The 24,603-nt window shown below is 52.4% G+C and overlaps 1 protein-coding gene across 1 annotated transcript in view; it reads left to right on the top strand.

Moving 5' to 3' along the window:
* Positions 1 to 24,603, top strand: part of FNDC4 (fibronectin type III domain containing 4) — a 122,431-nt gene that overhangs the window by 75,162 nt on the left and 22,666 nt on the right. The window contains exon 2 of the mRNA XM_073557781.1: positions 17,330 to 17,630. Coding sequence (XP_073413882.1) covers positions 17,489 to 17,630 — 142 coding nt within the window. The 5' untranslated portion in view covers positions 17,330 to 17,488. The remainder of the gene's footprint in view (positions 1 to 17,329; positions 17,631 to 24,603) is intronic.

Genomic DNA, 24,603 nt, shown 5'->3' with positions numbered 1-24,603 from the left:
CACATCATCCCGTCAGCCAGAGCCACCGGACTACTACCACTAATATCCCACATCATCCCGTCAGCCAGAGCCACCGGACTACTACCACTAATATCCCACATCATCCCGTCAGTCAGAGCCACCGGACTACTACCCCTAATATCCCCCATCATCCCGTCAGCTAGAGCCACCGGACTACTACCCCTAATATCCCACATCATCCCGTCAGCCAGGGCCACCGGACTACTACCCCTAATATCCCCCATCATCCCGTCAGCCAGAGCCACCGGACTACTACCCCTAATATCCCACATCATCCCGTCAGCCAGAGCTACCGGACTACTACCCCTAATATCCCACATCATCCCGTCAGTCAGAGCCACCGGACTACTACCACTAATATCCCACATCATCCCGTCAGCCAGAGCTACCGGACTACTACCACTAATATCCCACATCATCCCGTCAGTCAGAGCCACCGGACTACTACCCCTAATATCCCACATCATCCCATCAGCCAGAGCCACCGGACTACTACCCCTAATATCCCACATCATCCCGTCAGTCAGAGCCACCGGACTACTACCCCTAATATCCCACATCATCCCGTCAGCCAGAGCCACCGGACTACTACCCCTAATATCCCACATCATCCCGTCAGCCAGAGCCACCGGACTACTACCCCTAATATCCCACATCATCCCATCAGCCAGAGCCACCGGACTACTACCCCTAATATCCTACATCATCCCGTCAGCCAGAGCCACCGGACTACTACCCCTAATATCCCACATCATCCCGTCAGCCAGAGCCACCGGACTACTACCCCTAATATCCCACATCATCCCGTCAGCCAGAACCACCGGACTACTACCCCTATTATCCCACATCATCCCGTCAGCCAGAGCCACCGGACTACTACCCCTAATATCCCACATCATCCCGTCAGCCAGAGTCACCGGACTACTACCACTAATATCCCACATCATCCCATCAGCCAGAGCCACCGGACTACTACCCCTAATATCCCACATCATCCCGTCAGTCAGAGCCACCGGACTACTACCCCTAATATCCCACATCATCCCATCAGCCAGAGCCACCGGACTACTACCCCTAATATCCCACATCATCCCGTCAGTCAGAGCCACCGGACTACTACCCCTAATATCCCACATCATCCCATCAGCCAGAGCCACCGGACTACTACCCCTAATATCCCACATCATCCCGTCAGTCAGAGCCACCGGACTACTACCCCTAATATCCCACATCATCCCATCAGCCAGAGCCACCGGACTACTACCCCTAATATCCCACATCATCCCATCAGCCAGAGCCACCGGACTACTACCCCTAATATCCCACATCATCCCGTCAGCCAGAGCCACCGGACTACTACCCCTAATATCCCACATCATCCCATCAGTCAGAGCCACCGGACTACTACCCCTAATATCCCACATCATCCCGTCAGCCAGAGCCACAGGACTACTACCCCTAATATCCCACATCATCCCATCAGACAGAAACACCGCACTACTACCGCTAATATCCCACATCATCCCGTCAGTCAGAGCCACCGGACTACTACCCCTAATATCCCACATCATCCCATCAGCCAGAGCCACCGGACTACTACCCCTAATATCCCACATCATCCCATCAGCCAGAGCCACCGGACTACTACCACTAATATCCCACATCATCTCGTCAGGCAGAGCCACCGGACTACTACCCCTAATATCCCACATCATCCCGTCAGCCAGAGCCACCGGACTACTACCCCTAATATTCCACATCATCCCGTCAGCCAGAGCCACCGGACTACTACCCCTAATATCCCACATCATCCCGTCAGCCAGAGCCACCGGACTACTACCCCTAATATCCCACATCATCCCATCAGCCAGAGCCACCGGACTACTACCACTAATATCCCACATCATCCCGTCAGCCAGAGCCACCGGACTACTACCCCTAATATCCCACATCATCCCGTCAGCCAGAGCCACCGGACTACTACCCCTAATATCCCACATCATCCCATCAGCCAGAGCCACCGGACTACTACCCCTAATATCCCACATCATCCCGTCAGCCAGAGCCACCGGACTACTACCCCTAATATCCCACATCATCCCGTCAGCCAGAGCCACCGGACTACTACCCCTAATATCCCACATCATCCCGTCAGCCAGAGCCACCGGACTACTACCCCTAATATCCCACATCATCCCGTCAGCCAGAGCCACCGGACTACTACCCCTAATATCCCACATCATCCCGTCAGCCAGAGCCACCGGACTACTACCCCTAATATCCCACATCATCCCATCAGCCAGAGCCACAGGACTACTACCCCTAATATCCCACATCATCCCGTCAGCCAGAGCCACCGGACTACTACCCCTAATATCCCACATCATCCCGTCAGCCAGAGCCACCGGACTACTACCCCTAATATCACACATCATCCCGTCAGCCAGAGCCACCGGACTACTACCCCTAATATCCCACATCATCCCGTCAGCCAGAGCCACCGGACTACTACCCCTAATATCCCACATCATCCCGTCAGCCAGAGCCACCGGACTACTACTCCTAATATCCCACATCATCCCGTCAGCCAGAGCCACCGGACTACTACCCCTAATATCCCACATCATCCCATCAGCCAGAGCCACCGGACTACTACCCCTAATATCCCACATCATCCCATCAGCCAGAGCCACCGGACTACTACCCCTAATATCCCACATCATCCCGTCAGCCAGAGCCACCGGACTACTACCCCTAATATCACACATCATCCCGTCAGCCAGAGCCACCGGACTACTACCCCTAATATCCCACATCATCCCATCAGCCAGAGCCACCGGACTACTACCCCTAATATCCCACATCATCTCGTCAGGCAGAGCCACCGGACTACTACCCCTAATATCACACATCATCCCGTCAGCCAGAGCCACCGGACTACTACCCCTAATATCCCACATCATCCCATCAGCCAGAGCCACCGGACTACTACCACTAATATCCCACATCATCCCGTCAGCCAGAGCCACCGGACTACTACCCCTAATATCCCACATCATCCCATCAGCCAGAGCCACCGGACTACTACCCCTAATATCCCACATCATCTCGTCAGGCAGAGCCACCGGACTACTACCCCTAATATCACACATCATCCCGTCAGCCAGAGCCACCGGACTACTACCCCTAATATCCCACATCATCCCATCAGCCAGAGCCACCGGACTACTACCCCTAATATCCCACATCATCCCGTCAGCCAGAGATACCGGACTACTACCCCTAATATCCCACATCATCCCGTCAGCCAGAGATACCGGACTACTACCCCTAATATCACACATCATCCCGTCAGCCAGAGCTACCGGACTACTACCCCTAATATCCCACATCATCCCGTCAGCCAGAGCCACCGGACTACTACCCCTAATATCCCACATCATCCCATCAGCCAGAGCCACCGGACTACTACCACTAATATCCCACATCATCTCGTCAGGCAGAGCCACCGGACTACTACCCCTAATATCCCACATCATCCCGTCAGCCAGAGATACCGGACTACTACCGCTAATATCCCACATCATCCCGTCAGCCAGAGATACCGGACTACTACCCCTAATATCCCACATCATCCCGTCAGCCAGAGCCACCGGACTACTACCCCTAATATCCCACATCATCCCGTCAGGCAGAGCCACCGGACTACTACCCCTAATATCCCACATCATCCCGTCAGCCAGAGATACCGGACTACTACCCCTAATATCCCACATCATCCCGTCAGCCAGAGCCACCGGACTACTACCCTTAATATCTCACATCATCCCGTCAGCCAGAGCCACCGGACTACTACCACTAATATCCCACATCATCCCGTCAGCCAGAGCCACCGGACTACTACCCCTAATATCCCACATCATCCCGTCAGCCAGAGCCACCGGACTACTACCACTAATATCCCACATCATCCCGTCAGCCAGAGCCACCGGACTACTACCCTTAATATCTCACTTCATCCCGTCAGCCAGAGCCACCGGACTACTACCACTAATATCCCACATCATCCCGTCAGCCAGAGCCACCGGACTACTACCCCTAATATCCCACATCATCCCGTCAGCCAGAGCCACCGGACTACTACCCCTAATATCACACATCATCCCGTCAGCCAGAGCCACCGGACTACTACCACTAATATCCCACATCATCCCGTCAGCCAGAGCCACCGGACTACTACCACTAATATCCCACATCATCCCGTCAGCCAGAGATACCGGACTACTACCCCTAATATCCCACATCATCCCGTCAGCTAGAGATACCGGACTACTACCCCTAATATCCCACATCATCCCGTCAGCCAGAGCCACCGGACTACTACCCAAAATATCCCACATCATCCCGTCAGCCAGAGCCACCGGACTACTACCCCTAATATCCCCCATCATCCCGTCAGCCAGAGCCACCGGACTACTACCCCTAATATCCCACATCATCCCGTCAGCCAGAGATACCGGACTACTACCCCTAATATCACACATCATCCCGTCAGCCAGAGCTACCGGACTACTACCCCTAATATCCCACATCATCCCGTCAGCCAGAGCCACCGGACTACTACCCCTAATATCCCACATCATCCCGTCAGCCAGAGCCACCGGACTACTAACCCTAATATCCCACATCATCCCGTCAGTCAGAGCCACCGGACTACTACCCCTAATATCCCACATTATCCCGTCAGCCAGAGCCACCGGACTACTACCCCTAATATCCCACATCATCCCGTCAGCCAGAGCCACCGGACTACTACCCCTAATATCCCACATCATCCCGTCAGCCAGAGATACCGGACTACTACCGCTAATATCCCACATCATCCCGTCAGCCAGAGATACCGGACTACTACCCCTAATATCCCACATCATCCCGTCAGCCAGAGCCACCGGACTACTACCCCTAATATCCCACATCATCCCGTCAGCCAGAGATACCGGACTACTACCGCTAATATCCCACATCATCTCGTCAGGCAGAGCCACCGGACTACTACCCCTAATATCCCACATCATCCCGTCAGCCAGAGCCACCGGACTACTACCCCTAATATCCCACATCATCCCGTCAGCCAGAGCCACCGGACTACTACCCCTAATATCCCACATCATCCCGTCAGCCAGAGCCACCGGACTACTACCCCTAATATCCCACATCATCCCGTCAGCCAGAGATACCGGACTACTACCGCTAATATCCCACATCATCCCGTCAGCCAGAGATACCGGACTACTACCCCTAATATCCCACATCATCCCGTCAGCCAGAGCCACCGGACTACTACCCCTAATATCCCACATCATCCCGTCAGGCAGAGCCACCGGACCACTACCCCTAATATCACACATCATCCCGTCAGCCAGAGCCACCGGACTACTACCACTAATATCCCACATCATCCCGTCAGCCAGAGCCACCGGACTACTACCCTTAATATCTCACATCATCCCGTCAGCCAGAGCCACCGGACTACTACCACTAATATCCCACATCATCCCGTCAGCCAGAGCCACCGGACTACTACCCCTAATATCCCACATCATCCCGTCAGCCATAGCCACCGGACTACTACCACTAATATCCCACATCATCCCGTCAGCCAGAGATACCGGACTACTACCCCTAATATCCCACATCATCCCGTCAGCCAGAGATACCGGACTACTACCCCTAATATCCCACATCATCCCGTCAGCCAGAGCCACCGGACTACTACCCCTAATATCCCACATCATCCCGTCAGCCAGAGCCACCGGACTACTACCCCTAATATCCCACATCATCCCGTCAGCCAGAGCCACCGGACTACTACCCCTAATATCCCACATCATCCCGTCAGCCAGAGATACCGGACTACTACCCCTAATATACCACATCATCCCGTCAGCCAGAGATACCGGACTACTACCACTAATATCCCACATCATCCCGTCAGCCAGAGCCACCGGACTACTACCCTTAATATCCCACATCATCCCGTCAGCCAGAGCCACCGGACTACTACCACTAATATCCCACATCATCCCGTCAGCCAGAGCCATCGGACTACTACCACTAATATCCCACATCATCCCGTCAGCCAGAGCCACTGGACTACTACCCCTAATATACCACATCATCCCGTCAGCCAGAGATACCGGACTACTACCCCTAATATCCCACATCATCCCGTCAGCCAGAGATACCGGAGTACTACCCCTAATATCCCACATCATCCCGTCAGCCAGAGATACCGGACTACTACCACTAATATCCCACATCATCCCATCAGCCAGAGCCACCGGACTACTACCCCTAATATCCCACATCATCCCGTCAGCCAGAGCCACCGGACTACTACCACTAATATCCCACATCATCCCGTCAGCCAGAGCCACCGGACTACTACCCCTAATATCCCACATCATCCCGTCAGCCAGAGATACCGGACTACTACCGCTAATATCCCACATCATCCCGTCAGCCAGAGATACCGGACTACTACCCCTAATATCCCACATCATCCCGTCAGCCAGAGCCACCGGACTACTACCCCTAATATCCCACATCATCCCGTCAGCCAGAGCCACCGGACTACTACCCCTAATATCCCACATCATCCCGTCAGCCAGAGCCACCGGACTACTACCCCTAATATCCCACATCATCCCGTCAGCCAGAGATACCGGACTACTACCCCTAATATACCACATCATCCCGTCAGCCAGAGATACCGGACTACTACCCCTAATATCCCACATCATCCCGTCAGCCAGAGCCACCGGACTACTACCCCTAATATCCCACATCATCCCGTCAGGCAGAGCCACCGGACTACTACCCCTAATATCCCACATCATCCCGTCAGCCAGAGATACCGGACTACTACCCCTAATATCCCACATCATCCCGTCAGCCAGAGCCACAGGACTACTACCCTTAATATCCCACATCATCCCGTCAGCCAGAGCCACCGGACTACTACCACTAATATCCCACATCATCCCGTCAGCCAGAGCCACCGGACTACTACCACTAATATCCCACATCATCCCGTCAGCCAGAGCCACTGGACTACTACCCCTAATATCCCACATCATCCCGTCAGCCAGAGATACCGGACTACTACCACTAATATCCCACATCATCCCGTCAGCCAGAGCCACCGGACTACTACCCCTAATATCCCACATCATCCCGTCAGCCAGAGCCACCGGACTACTACCACTAATATCCCACATCATCCCGTCAGCCAGAGCCACTGGACTACTACCCCTAATATCCCACATCATCCCGTCAGCCAGAGATACCGGACTACTACCACTAATATCCCACATCATCCCGTCAGCCAGAGCCACCGGACTACTACCCCTAATATCCCACATCATCCCGTCAGCCAGAGCCACCGGACTACTACCCCTAATATCCCACATCATCCCGTCAGGCAGAGCCACCGGACTACTACCCCTAATATCCCACATCATCCCGTCAGCCAGAGATACCGGACTACTACCCCTAATATCCCACATCATCCCGTCAGCCAGAGCCACCGGACTACTACCCTTAATATCCCACATCATCCCGTCAGCCAGAGCCACTGGACTACTACCCTAATATCCCACATCATCCCGTCAGCCAGAGCCACCGGACTACTACCCCTAATATCCCACATCATCCCGTCAGCCAGAGCCACCGGACTACTACCCCTAATATCCCACATCATCCCGTCAGTCAGAGCCACCGGACTACTACCCCTAATATCCCACATCATCCCGTCAGCCAGAGCCACCGGACTACTACCCCTAATATCCCACATCATCCCGTCAGCCAGAGCCACCGGACTACTACCCCTAATATCCCACATCATCCCGTCAGCCAGAGCCACCGGACTACTACCCCTAATATCCCACATCATCCCGTCAGCCAGAGCCACCGGACTACTACCCCTAATATCCCACATCATCCCGTCAGCCAGAGCCACCGGACTACTACCCCTAATATCCCACATCATCCCGTCAGTCAGAGCCACCGGACTACTACCCCTAATATCCCACATCATCCCGTCAGCCAGAGCCACCGGACTACTACCCTTAATATCCCACATCATCCCGTCAGCCAGAGCCACTGGACTACTACCCCTAATATCCCACATCATCCCGTCAGCCAGAGCCACCGGACTACTACCCCTAATATCCCACATCATCCCGTCAGCCAGAGCCACCGGACTACTACCCCTAATATCCCACATCATCCCGTCAGCCAGAGCCACCGGACTACTACCCCTAATATCCCACATCATCCCGTCAGCCAGAGCCACCGGACTACTACCCCTAATATCCCACATCATCCCGTCAGCCAGAGCCACCGGACTACTACCCCTAATATCCCACATCATCCCATCAGCCAGAGCCGCCGGACTACTACCCCTAATATCCCACATCATCCCGTCAGCCAGAGCCACCGGACTACTACCACTAATATCCCACATCATCCCGTCAGCCAGAGCCGCCGGACAACTACCCCTAATATCCCACATCATCCCATCAGCCAGAGCCGCCGGACTACTACCACTAATATCACACATCATCCCGTCAGCCTGAGCCACCGGACTACTACCACTAATATCCCACATCATCCCGTCAGCCAGAGCTACCGGACTACTACCACTAATATCCCACATCATCCCGTCAGCCAGAGCCACCGGACTACTACCACTAATATCACACATCATCCCGTCAGCCAGAGCCACCGGACTACTACCCCTAATATCCCACATCATCCCGTCAGCCAGAGCCACCGGACTACTACCCCTAATATCCCACTTCATCCCATCAGCCAGAGCCGCCGGACTACTACCACTAATATCACACATCATCCCGTCAGCCAGAGGCACCGGACTACTACCCCTAATATCCCACATCATCCCGTCAGCCAGAGCCACCGGACTACTACCCCTAATATCCCACATCATCCCATCAGCCAGAGCCGCCGGACTACTACCACTAATATCACACATCATCCCGTCAGCCAGAGCCACCGGACTACTACCACTAATATCCCACATCATCCCGTCAGCGAGAGCCACCGGACTACTACCACTAATATCCCACATCATCCCATCAGCCAGAGCCGCCGGACTACTACCACTAATATCACACATCATCCCATCAGCCAGAGCCACCGGACTACTACCCCTAATATCCCACATCATCCCGTCAGCCAGAGCCACCGGACTACTACCCCTAATTTCCCACATCATCCCATCAGCCAGAGCCGCCGGACTACTACCCCTAATATCCCACATCATCCCGTCAGCCAGAGCCACCGGACTACTACCCCTAATATCCCACATCATCCCGTCAGCCAGAGCCACCGGACTACTACCCCTAATATCCCACATCATCCCGTCAGCCAGAGCCACCGGAGTACTACCCCTAATATCCCACATCATCCCGTCAGCCAGAGCCACCGGACTACTACCCCTAATATCCCACATCATCCCATCAGCCAGAGCCATCGGACTACTACCCCTAATATCCCACAACATCCCGTCAGCCAGAGCCACCGGACTACTACCCCTAATATCCCACATCATCCCATCAGCCAGAGCCACCGGACTACTACCCCTAATATCCCACATCATCCCATCAGCCAGAGCCACCGGACTACTACCCCTAATATCCCACATCATCCCATCAGCCAGAGCCACCGGACTACTACCACTAATATCCCACATCATCCCGTCAGCCAGAGCCACAGGACTACTACCTCTAATATCCCACATCATCCCGTCAGCCAGAGCCACCGGACTACTACCCCTAATATCCCACATAATCCCGTCACCCAGAGCCACCGGAATACTACCACTAATATCTCACATCATCCCGTCAGCCAGAGCCACCGGACTGCTACCCCTAATATCCCACATAATCCCGTCACCCAGAGCCACCGGACTACTACCCCTAATATCCCACATCATCCCGTCACCCAGAGCCACCGGACTACTACCCCTAATATCCCACATCATCCCATCAGCCAGAGCCACCGGACTACTACCCCTAATATCCCACATAATCCCGTCACCCAGAGCCACCGGAATACTACCACTAATATCTCACATCATCCCGTCAGCCAGAGCCACCGGACTACTACCCCTAATATCCCACATCATCCCATCAGCCAGAGCCACCGGACTACTACCACTAATATCCCACATCATCCCGTCAGCCAGAGCCACAGGACTACTACCTCTAATATCCCACATCATCCCGTCAGCCAGAGCCACCGGACTACTACCACTAATATCCCACATCATCCCGTCAGCCAGAGCCACAGGACTACTACCTCTAATATCCCACATCATCCCGTCAGCCAGAGCCACCGGACTACTACCCCTAATATCCCACATAATCCCGTCACCCAGAGCCACCGGAATACTACCACTAATATCTCACATCATCCCGTCAGCCAGAGCCACCGGACTGCTACCCCTAATATCCCACATCATCCCGTCACCCAGAGCCACCGGACTACTACCCCTAATATCCCACATCATCCCATCAGCCAGAGCCACCGGACTACTACCCCTAATATCCCACATAATCCCGTCACCCAGAGCCACCGGAATACTACCACTAATATCTCACATCATCCCGTCAGCCAGAGCCACCGGACTACTACCCCTAATATCCCACATCATCCCATCAGCCAGAGCCACCGGACTACTACCACTAATATCCCACATCATCCCGTCAGCCAGAGCCACAGGACTACTACCTCTAATATCCCACATCATCCCGTCAGCCAGAGCCACCGGACTACTACCCCTAATATCCCACATAATCCCGTCACCCAGAGCCACCGGAATACTACCACTAATATCTCACATCATCCCGTCAGCCAGAGCCACCGGACTGCTACCCCTAATATCCCACATAATCCCGTCACCCAGAGCCACCGGACTACTACCTCTAATATCCCACATCATCCCGTCAGCCAGAGCCACCGGACTACTACCCCTAATATCCCACATAATCCCGTCACCCAGAGCCACCGGAATACTACCACTAATATCCCACATCATCCCGTCAGCCAGAGCCACCGGACTACTACCCCTAATATCCCACATCATCCCGTCAGCCAGAGCCACCGGACTACTACCCCTAATATCACACATCATCCCGTCAGCCAGAGCCACCGGACTGCTACCCCTAATATCCCACATAATCCCGTCACCCAGAGCCACCGGACTACTACCCCTAATATCCCACATCATCCCGTCACCCAGAGCCACCGGACTACTACCCCTAATATCCCACATCATCCCATCAGCCAGAGCCACCGGACTACTACCCCTAATATCCCACATAATCCCGTCACCCAGAGCCACCGGACTACTACCCCTAATATCCCACATCATCCCATCAGCCAGAGCCACCGGACTACTACCACTAATATCTCACATCATCCCGTCAGCCAGAGCCACCGGACTGCTACCCCTAATATCCCACATAATCCCGTCACCCAGAGCCACCGGACTACTACCCCTAATATCCCACATCATCCCATCAGCCAGAGCCACCGGACTACTACCACTAATATCCCACATCATCCCGTCAGCCAGAGCCACAGGACTACTACCTCTAATATCCCACATCATCCCGTCAGCCAGAGCCACCGGACTACTACCCCTAATATCCCACATAATCCCGTCACCCAGAGCCACCGGAATACTACCACTAATATCTCACATCATCCCGTCAGCCAGAGCCACCGGACTGCTACCCCTAATATCCCACATAATCCCGTCACCCAGAGCCACCGGACTACTACCTCTAATATCCCACATCATCCCGTCAGCCAGAGCCACCGGACTACTACCCCTAATATCCCACATAATCCCGTCACCCAGAGCCACCGGAATACTACCACTAATATCCCACATCATCCCGTCAGCCAGAGCCTCCAGACTACTACCCCTAATATCCCACATCATCCCGTCAGCCAGAGCCACCGGACTACTACCCCTAATATCCCACATCATCCCGTCAGCCAGAGCCACCGGACTACTACCCCTAATATCCCACATCATCCCATCAGCCAGAGCCACCGGACTACTACCCCTAATATCCCACAACATCCCGTCAGCCAGAGCCACCGGACTACTACCACTAATATCCCACATCATCCCGTCAGCCAGAGCCACCGGACTACTACCCCTAATATCCCACATCATCCCATCAGCCAGAGCCACCGGACTACTACCCCTAATATCCCACATCATCCCGTCAGCCAGAGCCACCGGACTACTACCCCTAATATCACACATCATCCCGTCAGCCAGAGCCACCGGACTACTACCCCTAATATCACACATCATCCCGTCAGCCAGAGCCACCGGACTACTACCCCTAATATCCCACATCATCCCGTCAGCCAGAGCCACCGGACTACTACCCCTAATATCCCACATCATCCCATCAGCCAGAGCCACCGGACTACTACCCCTAATATCCCACATCATCCCGTCAGCCAGAGCCACCGGACTACTACCCCTAATATCACACATCATCCCGTCAGCCAGAGCCACCGGACTACTACCCCTAATATCACACATCATCCCGTCAGCCAGAGCCACCGGACTACTACCCCTAATATCACACATCATCCCGTCAGCCAGAGCCACCGGACTACTACCCCTAATATCCCACATCATCCCGTCAGCCAGAGCCACCGGACTACTACCACTAATATCCCACATCATCCCATCAGCCAGAGCCACCGGACTACTACCACTAATATACCACATCATCCCGTCAGCCAGAGCCACCGGATTACTACCCCTAACATCCCACATCATCCTGTCAGTCTGGAGTCATAACCAGAGCGCTGAGTGGAATGGTCCTAACTTCCATACCAGTGATCCCTTTAAGGGCTCATACTCACTTTTGAGAGACTCGCACGATTCTGGTGCGAGTCTCTCGCATGAAAACGTGGCACTGCCGCCGGCACTCTGACTGGAGGGTGCGGCTGCATAGAAATACATGTAGCCGCACGCTCCGGTCCGAGTGCCGGCGGCAGTGCCAGATTTTCATGTGATGAGGGCGGTCTTTAATGCTGAAATGGCATCCTTGCATGCCGTCGTCCACGTCACATTCCTAGGCATGTTCTTGCAGGTCAGGTCGGTTAGGGGCTTGGCCAAGGTGCTGAAATTAGAAACAAATTTGCGATAGTAACCAGCAGTTCCTAAAAATGCAAGTACCTGCTTTTTTAGTCTGGGGTCTACACCAGTTGCTAATGGCTTCCACCTTGGCAGGCTCAGGCCTTAGTGTCCCACCCCCTACTCTATGCCCGAGGTACTGCACCTCAGCCATCCCTATTTGGCATTTATCGGGGCGAATGGTCAGTCCTGCAGTAAGGATACAGTCTAGCACTATGCCCAAGTGTTTAAGATGTTCCTCCAAGGTTGTGCTAAAAATGGCAATGTCATCCACGTAAGCACAGGCAAAGTCCTGACATTGTTGTAACAGTCGATCTACCAGTCTCTGGAAAGTAGCGGGGGCAGTTTTCATCCCAAAGGACATTCCCAGGAACTCAAAAAGCCCAAATGGAGTGGGCCGAGCGCTCCCGAGCGTCCTCCGTTAGGGGTATCTGAAAGTACCCCTTCCTCCAGTTTAACATGGTCACAAATTGGGCACTGGCCAAACGATCCAATAGATCATCAATCCTGGGCATGGGGTAAGCATCACTCTTGGTGGCATCATTTAATCATCTGTTATCAACGCAGGATCGTGTTGTACCATCCTTCTTGGGGTGATAGCATGGTAATCCAGGACAGTCCGCTTTACAGTGTTATAATCCCGATTCCGCTGTGAGTCAATGGTTCGGTAAGCCTCCGCCATGCTACCGTTCAGGAGCCCCACTAACAAACGCATCCAGCCAGAGTGGGGTACCTCCATCACAGCACACTGCTGCTCAAAGTCCTTGAAGAACCCCTCCACATCTCTCGAAGCCTCATCAAATGGCTTAAACTCTGGCCGGGTGATCTGTACAGGCTTCCGGATCGTTGGGTTAACACTCCACATTGCGTTACTCCCTCTTTCAAGCTCCATTGCGTCTTGTCTCCGCTGTGCCCGGCGGGCAGCCTCCTCCTTGTACTCCTGTGAGACGCCTTGGCCCAGAGCCGCCACCTCTACTTCATACCACACCAACCATTGACTTTTTGGGGTGGGGATCCCTGTCTCCAGTGCTTGTCATTCAGACATCTGTGAGGAGGTGGCCGGGCTAGCACCCACCAGTAGGTCAATTAAGGCTTCTTGAGTCAGTCCCTGGTAGTTCAGACCCAGGTCTCTGTCTCTCTCCTGTAAACTGGATACAGTCCAATTTCTGTACTCACTCTGTGGGTGGTTCTCCATTGGGTTGCACTCTGTTGATCCCACAGCTGCCACCAGTTGGCACGGAGTCCTTCTCCGATACCACACAATCACCAGAGTGAGGGAAGTATGAACAATCCCAAGACCTTTATTATAGGCAAAACTAAAAGGAAATCCGTAAAATATATATAGACACAAAATGATACCCACATAACATATCATACCATCACACCTGTAATTGACATCATAGATATATCACAACTATAAGAGTCAAAATGAGAAAGCAAATCCAGGAAATCACCTTGTATGATTTGGCAAGATTTGTTTGGCAAATTATGGTGGAAAATAAGTATTTGGTCACGTAAAAACATGCAAGATTTCTGGCTCTCACAGATCTGTAACTTCTTCTTTAAGAGGCTCCTCTGTCCTCCACTCATTACCTGTAGTAATGGCTCCTGTTTGACCTGGTTATCAGTATAAAAGACGCCTGTCCACAACCTCAAACAGGCACACTCCAAACTCCACTATGGTGAAGACCAAAGAGCTGTCGAAGGACACCAGAAACAAAATTGTAGCCCTGCACCAGGCTGCGAAGACTGAATCTGCAATAGGCAAGCAGCTTGGTGTGATGAAATCAACTGTGGGAGCAATAATAAGAAAATGGAAGACATACAAGACCACTGATAATCTCCCTCGATCTGGGGCTCCACGCAAGATCTCACCCCGTGGGGTCAGAATGATCACAAGAACAGTGAGCAAAAATCCCAGAACCACATGGGGGACCTAGTGAATGACCTGCATAGAGCTGGGACCACCGTAACAAAGGCTACCATCAATAACACATTACGCCACCAGGGGCTCAGATCCTGTAGTGCCAGACGTGTCCCCCTGCTTAAGCCAGTACATGTCCGGGCCCGTCTGAAGTTTGCTAGAAAGCATTTGGATTATCCAGAAGAGTATTGGGAGAATGTCATATGGTCTGATGAAACCAAAGTAGAACTGTTTGGTAGAAACAAAACTCGTTGTGTTTGGAGGAGACAGAATGCTGAGTTGTATCCAAAGAATATCATACCTACTGTGAAGCACGGGGGTGTATTATGAATGGGTCACCGAGGAGGAGAGTGCAATAGGCTATGCCACAAGAACACCAGAGAGGTTGGTCGCTCAGCGGATTGCAGACCCCTGATCTTAACAACACAACTAGCAGTAGCCATGGACCATTCCTACGTTGCCCTAGACGCCTCGTCACAGCCGGAGGACTAACTAAGCCTAAAGACAGAAAGGTGAAATCTAAACTGCCCCAGAGCAGATCCCCAAAGGAATAGACAGCCCCCAAACATATATTGTCGGTGAGACAAGATGATGCACAAACACAGACAGAAAATAGACTGAGCAAATGATGGGACCCACACTGACTAGGACAGGACAGAAAAGGCACTGTCTGCAATCACGCAAAAACCCTAACAATTCCAACACGACTGATGTACAAAAATACTGAGGTTTGCACAAACCTCGCCCCCACTATATCAGCACTCAGGTGTGAACTGGCAGCTAGCAACAGACTAATACAGCAGGGGACTGAGCAAACAAACACAAGATACAAAAATACAGGGCAGGAGCCAGCAGCCCCTGGGGGAGCACGCTGACCCCTGACAGCAAGGCAAAATCAGATGCAAAGGGTTTAGCAAATGACACTTAGCTGAAAAATGCAGGATCAGGCAGGAGAAAGAAATCCACAATAAGCAAAGAAAGGAATATCACCGGCAGCCACTGAGAGAAGTCTGCTCGCTTATGTAGTCCCAGTCACTATCCCCACTCCTCCAATTATCTTCTGCAGCTGTTGGGTTAACATCATGTTGACCAGCTCCACTACCAGCAGTATCCACCAGAGGGAGCCCTGCCTCAAAAGTCAGATTAAGAGAGTTCACAACAGGGGTGGCAACATCAAGCTTTGGGGCTGTTTTTCTGCAAAGTGACCAGGACGACTGATCCATGTACATTAAAGAATGAATGGGGCCCATGTATCGTGAGATTTTGAGTGTAATCTTCCTTCCATCAGCAAGGGCTTTGAAGATGAAACGTGGATAGCTCTTTCAGCATGATAATGATCCCAAGCAGACCACCAGGGCAACAAAGGAGTGGCTTCGTAAGAAGCATATGAAAGTCCTGGAGTGGCCTAGCCAGTCTCCAGATCTCAAGCCCATAGAGGGATAAGAAAGTCTGTGTTGCCCAGCGACAGGCCCAAACCTCACTGCTCTAGAGGAGATCTGCATGGAGCAATGGGCCAACATACCACCAACAGTGTGGGCCAACCTTGTGGAGACTTACAGAAAACGTTTGACCGCTGTCATTGCCAACAAAGGATATATAACAAAATATTGAGATGAACTTTTGTTAATGACGAAATACTTATTTTCCACCATAATTTGCTAAATAAATATTTCCAAATCAGACACTGTGATTTTCTGGATTTGTTTTCTCATTTTGTCTCTCATAGTTGTGGTCTACCTATGATGTCAATTACAGGCCGCTCTCATCTTTATAAGTGGGAGAACTTGCACAATTGGGGGCTGACTAAATACTTTTCCCCCCACTGTATATATCATGATATCACACTCCAGGAGCCATATTACACTATGTAGTACTGCAATTTGTGCTGAATTTTTGATTTTATTTGTATTGAACTATTGCACTTTTTATAGTGGAGAGGGATACACCCCTACACCCGCTCATATGAGGCTCAGACCGCCATTAACGGGTACATTTATTAGGCGCATACATTTTTAGTACATTTGACATTTCACCCCTCCTCCAGGTACATTACAGGTTAATGTCAGTAAATCTCTGCACCTCATTGTTCGGTGTTTAGTGATAATATTGTTCTCCTCTGCCCACAGGTGAGCTGTAAACTCTGCACCAGTCACCCTTGAAGAGGCGCAGCTCCTATACCCTTGTCCCCACTTACAGTGGATGGAGTACAGCGCAGACCTTCCCTTCTCCTCCAGTCATAGGATGTAGACATTACTGGGGAGAGATCGTCCAAACTTGAAGCTCCAATGACTTGTGTCTCACTTCTGAGCCGGAGATCCCAAGGCTTCGTGTGGGGCCATAACCTGCCTGAGATGGCCCATATACCAATGTACCTGAGCCCGGCTGTGCTCGTCCTGTTCAGCTGTAACCTCTGCTTGGTGAAAGCCAGTAAGTGTCTGTCTCCTGAGGATCCCTGTTACGTCTCTATCCTAATGAGCCATGATATGTGTCCCCACTGTAATGAATGTACCAAATTCTGCTGGGACCTGTGGTACATTTGAGATTAGAAGATTGCAGCGATTAGCTGAGCACAGATCCTCTTTATATCCTCACGGCCATTCATGAGTTAACAATAAGTATTTTGTGGCATGGAAAGGGTTGAGAGCTCCTTGTTGTCTATTGGCTGTGCTGCATATTGTTACCACACCCTTCCATTATATAAACCTGTGTCTGGCTTCCCTCCATGCCAGCAATAGAATTTTCATTCTGCTCCTCTCTGCATTGGAGAAGGTTTTCTGGAGAGTCGTTCTTGGCGTCTTGAGATTGTTGCATGCAGTTTGTTGTGAATACTTCTTCCTTCCCCTTGATGGCGTTCCTTTGTGTTGCTTTTCTTTGCTCCCATCTTTGTATTTTATCCTGTGTACCTGTTGTTTGATTGTGCCTTGGTTTTCCAGTGTTCGTTCAGCCAGTGTTACCTCTTATAACCCTGCCCCTTCCCTCACTGCGGGGAGGGTGGCAGCTTCATGGGATTTTATAACAGCACAGAGAGGTATGAGAACCGGGCATCTCCACCTTCAGGAGTAACCTCAGGGTTAGTGATAAACTGGGGCTTCCCTAGATTAGGAACAGTATAGGGTCCCTCGTCTCCGGCTTCCCTACAGTCACAGCGTGACATTATTGGTTGCTCCATATTTTCTGATCTTACCATGAATCCTGTTTCAGTACTAGCTAAACAAATGCAGATGTAGGGAGAAGGGCCCCCACAGAGTGTCCGGGCCGGAACCAAGGGGACCGCCATCTAGGTTCCTAAGGGAACTGTACCTGGGGAACGGAGGAGGAGAGTGGACTGCTGGGAGTGACAGGACAGCAAGGGGAGGGGCGAGTATAAAAGGGACAGGGAGCGCGCAGGGGAGTCAGTTGGCGGAACGGCAGACACGAAGCAAGAGACTGTGGGAGTTTGAGAGAGCCAGAGTGACAGACGGTGACCAGAGAGGAGACCAGCGGCAGAGGGGAGACTTACAGTGGCCTGTGGAGAGTAAGCGCCAAACTTACCAACAAGATACTGCCGCTTCACTCCAATCCGGGGTCACGACCTGCCCACGGTCGTCCGCAGCTGTTACCGCTGTTCTTCAGCCTGTTGCGGCCTGTCCGCCGCCTCTCAAAGCCGCTGCCGCTTCACTCCAGCCCGCGGCTGCAGCCTGCCCGCTACCACCCCGCTTCAGCCCACGGCTGCGGCCTATTCATCATCGCCTGCAGTTGACGTCACCCCGCTGCAGTCGGCAGTTGGGGCCTACTCCTCGCCTACAGAGAAACTCTTTGCCTAGGCCCAGGCCGTGCACTTGGCCTGCCAACCGCCACTCCTGGTAACTGCGACACAATCCTGCTTGGGGACTGTAGTCTCATTGAACTCGCTTACGAGCGGAACCCTGTTGTTTCTACAGGGGGTTACCTCATCAAAGGACTCCCTCAGGGCCTGTTGTGCCCTAACTGCTCCTGGGCGCTGGGGTGCCCGAAGACTACGACAGATCTTCAGCAGCTGGGCCCAGCGGCTGCGACACCAAAGCAGCCTCATCAGAGATGCCGAGGGACGTCAGGACGAATAAGTGACACTATAGGAAATAAGCAAAACACAAGCCACGGAGACACCATCACATGTTTCTCAACGCAAGCAATGACTAGCCAGGTCTTTCCCCAGGAAGGAACAACCACGGGAAGGGCAGTCTCCAATGAAGGAAACCACCTATGCCAAAACATGGTATCCATCCACAGACAGCTGTTTCGGGGTATTGCCCCTCATCAGTGTGGTGTAGGAAACTGGCTAGTAGGAGCAATGCCTAGTAAAAGACTGTGAAAAATGAGGATGAATGAACTCATGGAGATCAACATCCAACACTGCGGAGACACCATCACATGTTTCTCAACGCAAGCAATGACTAGCCAGGTCACTGGCTAGAATCACTGCATTGAGAAACATGTGATGGTGTCTCCGCAGTGTTGGATGTTGATCTCCATGAGTTCATTCATCCTCATTTTTCACAGTCTTTTACTAGGCATTGCTCCTACTAGCCAGTTTCGTACTCCACACTGATGAGGGGCAATACCCTGAAACAGCTGTCTGTGGATGGATACCATGTTTTGGCATAGGTGGTTTCCTTCATTGGAGACTGCCCTTCCCGTGGTTGTTCCTTCCTGGGGAAAGACCTGGCTAGTCATTGCTTGTGTTGAGAAACATGTGATGGTGTCTCCGTGGCTTGTGTTTTGCATGTTTTTGCATATTTCCCATAAGGGATGGGGGCATTGCTCTAGAATCACTGCGTTGAGAAACATGTGATGGTGTCTACGCAGTGTTGGATGTTGATCTCCATGAGTTCATTCATCCTCATTTTTCACAGTCTTTTACTAGGCATTGCTCCTACTAGCCAGTTTCCTACTCCACACTGATAAGGGGCAATACCCCGAAACAGCTGTCTGTGGATGGATACCATGTTTTGGCATAGGTGGTTTCCTTCATTGGAGACTGCCCTTCCCGTGGTTGTTCCTTCCAGGGGAAAAACCTGGCTAGTCATTGCTTGCGTTGAGAAACATGTGATGGTGTCTCCGTGGCTTGTGTTTTGCATGTTTTTGCATATTTCCCATAAGGGATGGGGGCATTGCTCTAGAATCACTGCGTTGTGAAACATGTGATGGTGTCTCTGCAGTGTTGGATGTTGATCTCCATGAGTTCATTCATCCTCATTTTTCACACTATAGGAAATAAGGACCCGTAGTAGGCCATATCGCGGCCCTATAGCAATCGGCCTTTGCCGGGTTAATCGTGTTCTGTTGTGAGTTCATTTTTTCCCTTCACCATTGAGGTCTGATGAACTCCCTCCTCTGGTGAAGGAAGGTAGTGAGACTGATTACCAAACACCTGGGCAGCTAGATGATAACTGGGTGGCTGGAATTGAGGACTGGATAACAGGCTGCCGACGCCCTTCTTCCTGGCTGGTGATTTTCCTGCTGGATTCTTGGAGACTAGTCTGATTCCTGCGTCTCAAAGCTAAGTTTTTCTGCTCTGCTTTGTACTCTTCAGTTGTGTTTTTTTTTGCCTTGTTTTTTGGGAGTTCTGCCATCCTCGGCCGGGGGTGAGCTGAATTCCATTTTTTGTCTCTGATCTGTTGATCTTTTGCTCTGTCTTCAGAATATACCTGAGTGCTGATATAGTCTTTTGAAGCCTAGCGACTTCAGGGCCTGTTTTTCCTATTAGTCGGTTGGCTCATTTTGATAGTGTTTTTGCGGATGGCAGACAGCAGCTTTCCTATCCTGTCCTATGTAGTTAGCTTGGGCCCCATCATTTGCTCAACCTATCTTTCTATCTGTGTTAGTGTTTTCATCTTGCTTCACCGTCATTATATGTTGGGGGCTGCCTATTGCTTTGGGGTCTGCTCTGGTGCAGTTTAGTTTTCCCCTTTCTGTCTTTAGGCTATGTAGCTCTCCGGCTGTGATAGAGGGGTCTAGGGCACCGTAGGAACCCCCCACGGCTACTGCTAGTTGTTGTGGATAGGTTCAGGGCTCTGCAATCCGATAGCTGCCAACCTCTCTGGTTTTTCTGGACTTAGCTGGTATTTTGTTTTTTCCTCCTTCGGTGACTCATAACAGTGTTCTCTTTGAAAGTGTTTGTTTGTGCAGAAGTCCCTGCGAGGGCAATAGCTGTTATTGTGTGTTGGTTGCTTAGCATAGCCCCAATGGCTTAAATTTATAAAAGTTTCTTCCCAAAGTTCAGCTCAGTCTCGCGTCTCGTCACTGCATCCTGCGTACCTGCTGTTACCTACATTTGGCGTAGTTGGCAGGATGCAGTCTCCGAGCGTGGACAACAACGCCCCAGACCAGTGCAGGGCCGTGAACTCGACAGATAGCGAGGGCACCCGCTCCAGCTTTTCGTTGGGGGCTATGCTGAGCAACCTGCCTAGGTTTTCCGGCTCTAATACCATGCTATGGAGCTGGACAGAATGGATGCGGGGGCTCTTTTGGATGCACCCGATGACTCCTGACCTGGAAGCCGAAGTAGCTCTCATGGCGTTAGACGGGGAGGCCTGGAATTCAGTAATGTTGAGGCCCCCGGGACACCGCAACACCTTTGATAAAGTTTTACAGATTTTAGAACAGACCCATGGGGACCCAACCACTGTGGGAGAGTTAAGGACCCGGTTGTTCAGTTGGATGCAGAGAGAGGGGGAGACCATCACCCAGTATATGAATGTCCTCCAAGAGCTGCATAGGGCCATCGAAAGGAAGGACGGCGTAGGGGTAGGACCTATTGACATTACACTACGTGACCTGTTGGTGACTGGACTGCGGCAGGCATTACGGGAGCAGGTCAGAATGAATCACCGTATGGACTTTTCAGAGGTGGGAAGTCAAGCACGCGCTCGAGAGCAGGAGCAGGGGATGGTGGTCCCTGTGGGGAAGGTCCGGAGTGTGGAGCCTCAATGGGTGGAGGAGATGAAACAAGAATTGAAGAACATCAAGGGCGAGTTGGCCGAAGTGAAGGGGACTGAGTCCGGGACTGGACGGCCTAGTTTCAATCCTGGCCCCTGGGAGCCCCGCTCCACCCGGGGCGGTCGGTCTTTGCAGACCCGGTGCTATGAGTGCGGGGAGCCGGGCCACTTCGCCCGAGAATGTCCGCGGTGTGGGAGATACCCACCTCCGTGGCCATTAAACTAGAGGGCTCCAGGCTGGGGGGACGCCGCTTGGAGCCAGAAACCACGATTAGGGGTGGTGGAAGTCCCGAAGATTTGGTCGCAAAATGTCCGGTGGTATGGGCAGAAGTAGAGGGCCGTGCCGTCCGGTGCCTAGTGGACACGGGGTCACAAGTGACAATTATGCTTGCAACTTATTTCTGGCAGAATTTTCCCGAGGCAGCGAGACCCCAGTGGGGACCCATGATAAGACTAGTAGCCGCCAATCAACTACCTCTCTCTGTTGCCGGGGTGGTGTGGGTATAGGTGACGCTGTGCGGTAAATCCCTCGACTGCAGAGGAGTGGTTCTGACCCAAGGGGAAACCGATAAGTAGCATCCAGTCATTCTGGGCATGAACATATTACGGGAGTTCGGCAACCTGCTCCTCAATGATCCCACGCACAAGATCCTGAAGCAGTGGGGTTCCCGCACGGCCCAAGGACAGGTATTCCAGCAGTTGGTGCGGGAAGCGCGAGTACATCAGGACTGCCAGGAGGGTGAGGCTCTGGGCAAAGGCTCCCCTGCTTGTACTGCCCCCTGGACAGACGGTGATGGCACTGCCAATTCGAGCCTCGATACCCTTGGAGGGCATACATTAGAGATGCAGGTGGAGCCATGCTACTCAGAGCGCTTGCCTCCTGGCATAATGGTGGCCCGCTCCCTGACCACAGTGCAAAAGGGGACCGTCCTGGTGCGCTGCGTCAACCTTGAAGACCAAGACATCGTCCTGAAGCCCCGGACCGAACTGGCCAAGCTAGTAAGGCCTTTGGAAGAAGTGCTGTCGGCCCCTGCGGTTCAATTGAGAGTGCAATCCGAGGACCCTTGGGAAGTAACTATCCGGACTCTACAGGCTACCGAAATCTCGACTCGGGAGAAGGGTCGAAAAATCCTGGAACAAATGTGGACCGAGCTCTCCGGACTAACTTCAGCTCAGCTTTCCCAGATAAAAACACTGCTCGGACAATACCACGAGGTATTTGCTAGTCATGAGGAAGATTTTGGATGTACCACCACCATCACCCATGGAATTCCACGGCAGGAGCGGTCCCCATCCGCGAACGATATTGACAGATTACTCCACAGCTCTACCAAGAGGTGAAAACTTTGCTGGCCCAAATGCTACGGAAGGGAGTTATCCGAGAAAGCCAAAGCCCCTGGGCTGCTCCCATTGTATTGGTCCGCAAAAAGGATGGCACCCTACGGTTCTGCGTGGACTATCGAAAGCTGAATGCTTGCACCATCAAAGACTTGTACCCACTACCCCGTATAGAAGAATCCTTGTCCGCCTTGGGGAAGGCAACGTATTTTTCGACTTTGGACCTGGCCAGTGGGTACTGGCAGGTGCCCATGTCAGAAGAAGACAGGGCTAAGACGGCGTTCATACTTCCTATGGGACTATTTGAGTTCAATCCAATGCCGTTCGGACTGGCCAATGCCCCGGGGACCTTTCAGCGGTTGATGAAGCAGTGTTTGGGAGATCTCAATTTCGAGGCCACGTTGATATACCTAGACGATATCATCATCTATGCTACCACATTTGAGGACTACCTGAAGCGGTTGGGGCAGGTACTCGGTCGGCTGCAAAAGTACGGGTTGAAGGTAAAACCCCAAAAATGCCACCTATTTCGCACCCAGATCGAATATCTGGGCCATATCGTCTCGGCGGAGGGTGTAAGGCCGTCCCGGGAAAAGGTTGCTGCCATTCAGGGATGGCCTACCCCCCGAGACGATAAAAGACGTGCGGGCCTTCCTGGGGTTGGCCGGATACTACCGTCTTTTCGTAATGAATTTTGCATGTCGAGCTCGAGCCCTGCACGACCTGCTGAAGGGGGCTCCCGCTGGGGCAAATGGACGAAAAATCCAGTGGCTACAACCCCAAGAAGAGGCCTTCCAAGACCTTAAGGCTGCGCTCTCGGATGCCCCGGTGTTAGCTTATGCGGGTTTCTCGCAACTGTTCATCCTGCACACTGACGGGAGTCTTCACGGGCTGGGGGCTGTGTTGTCACAAGTTCAAGACGGCCGGGAGAGAGTGATCGCGTATGGAAGCCGCTCACTCCATGATTCCGAGCGCAACCCTGACAATTACAGCTCCTTTACGCTCAAGCTCCTCGCAGTAGTGTGGGCTATGACGGAGCGGTTCGCAGAGTACCTGGCGGGCTCCGAAGTAGTGGTGCGGACCAACAATAACCCGCTGGCTCATTT

Source organism: Dendrobates tinctorius, unplaced genomic scaffold (assembly GCF_039654945.1).
Source record: "Dendrobates tinctorius isolate UK_male_01 unplaced genomic scaffold, ASM3965494v1 ptg000251l, whole genome shotgun sequence".
Taxonomy (NCBI): domain Eukaryota; kingdom Metazoa; phylum Chordata; class Amphibia; order Anura; family Dendrobatidae; genus Dendrobates; species Dendrobates tinctorius.
Note: the sequence above shows the minus strand (reverse complement) of the source record. Positions and strands in the feature narration are given on the sequence as shown.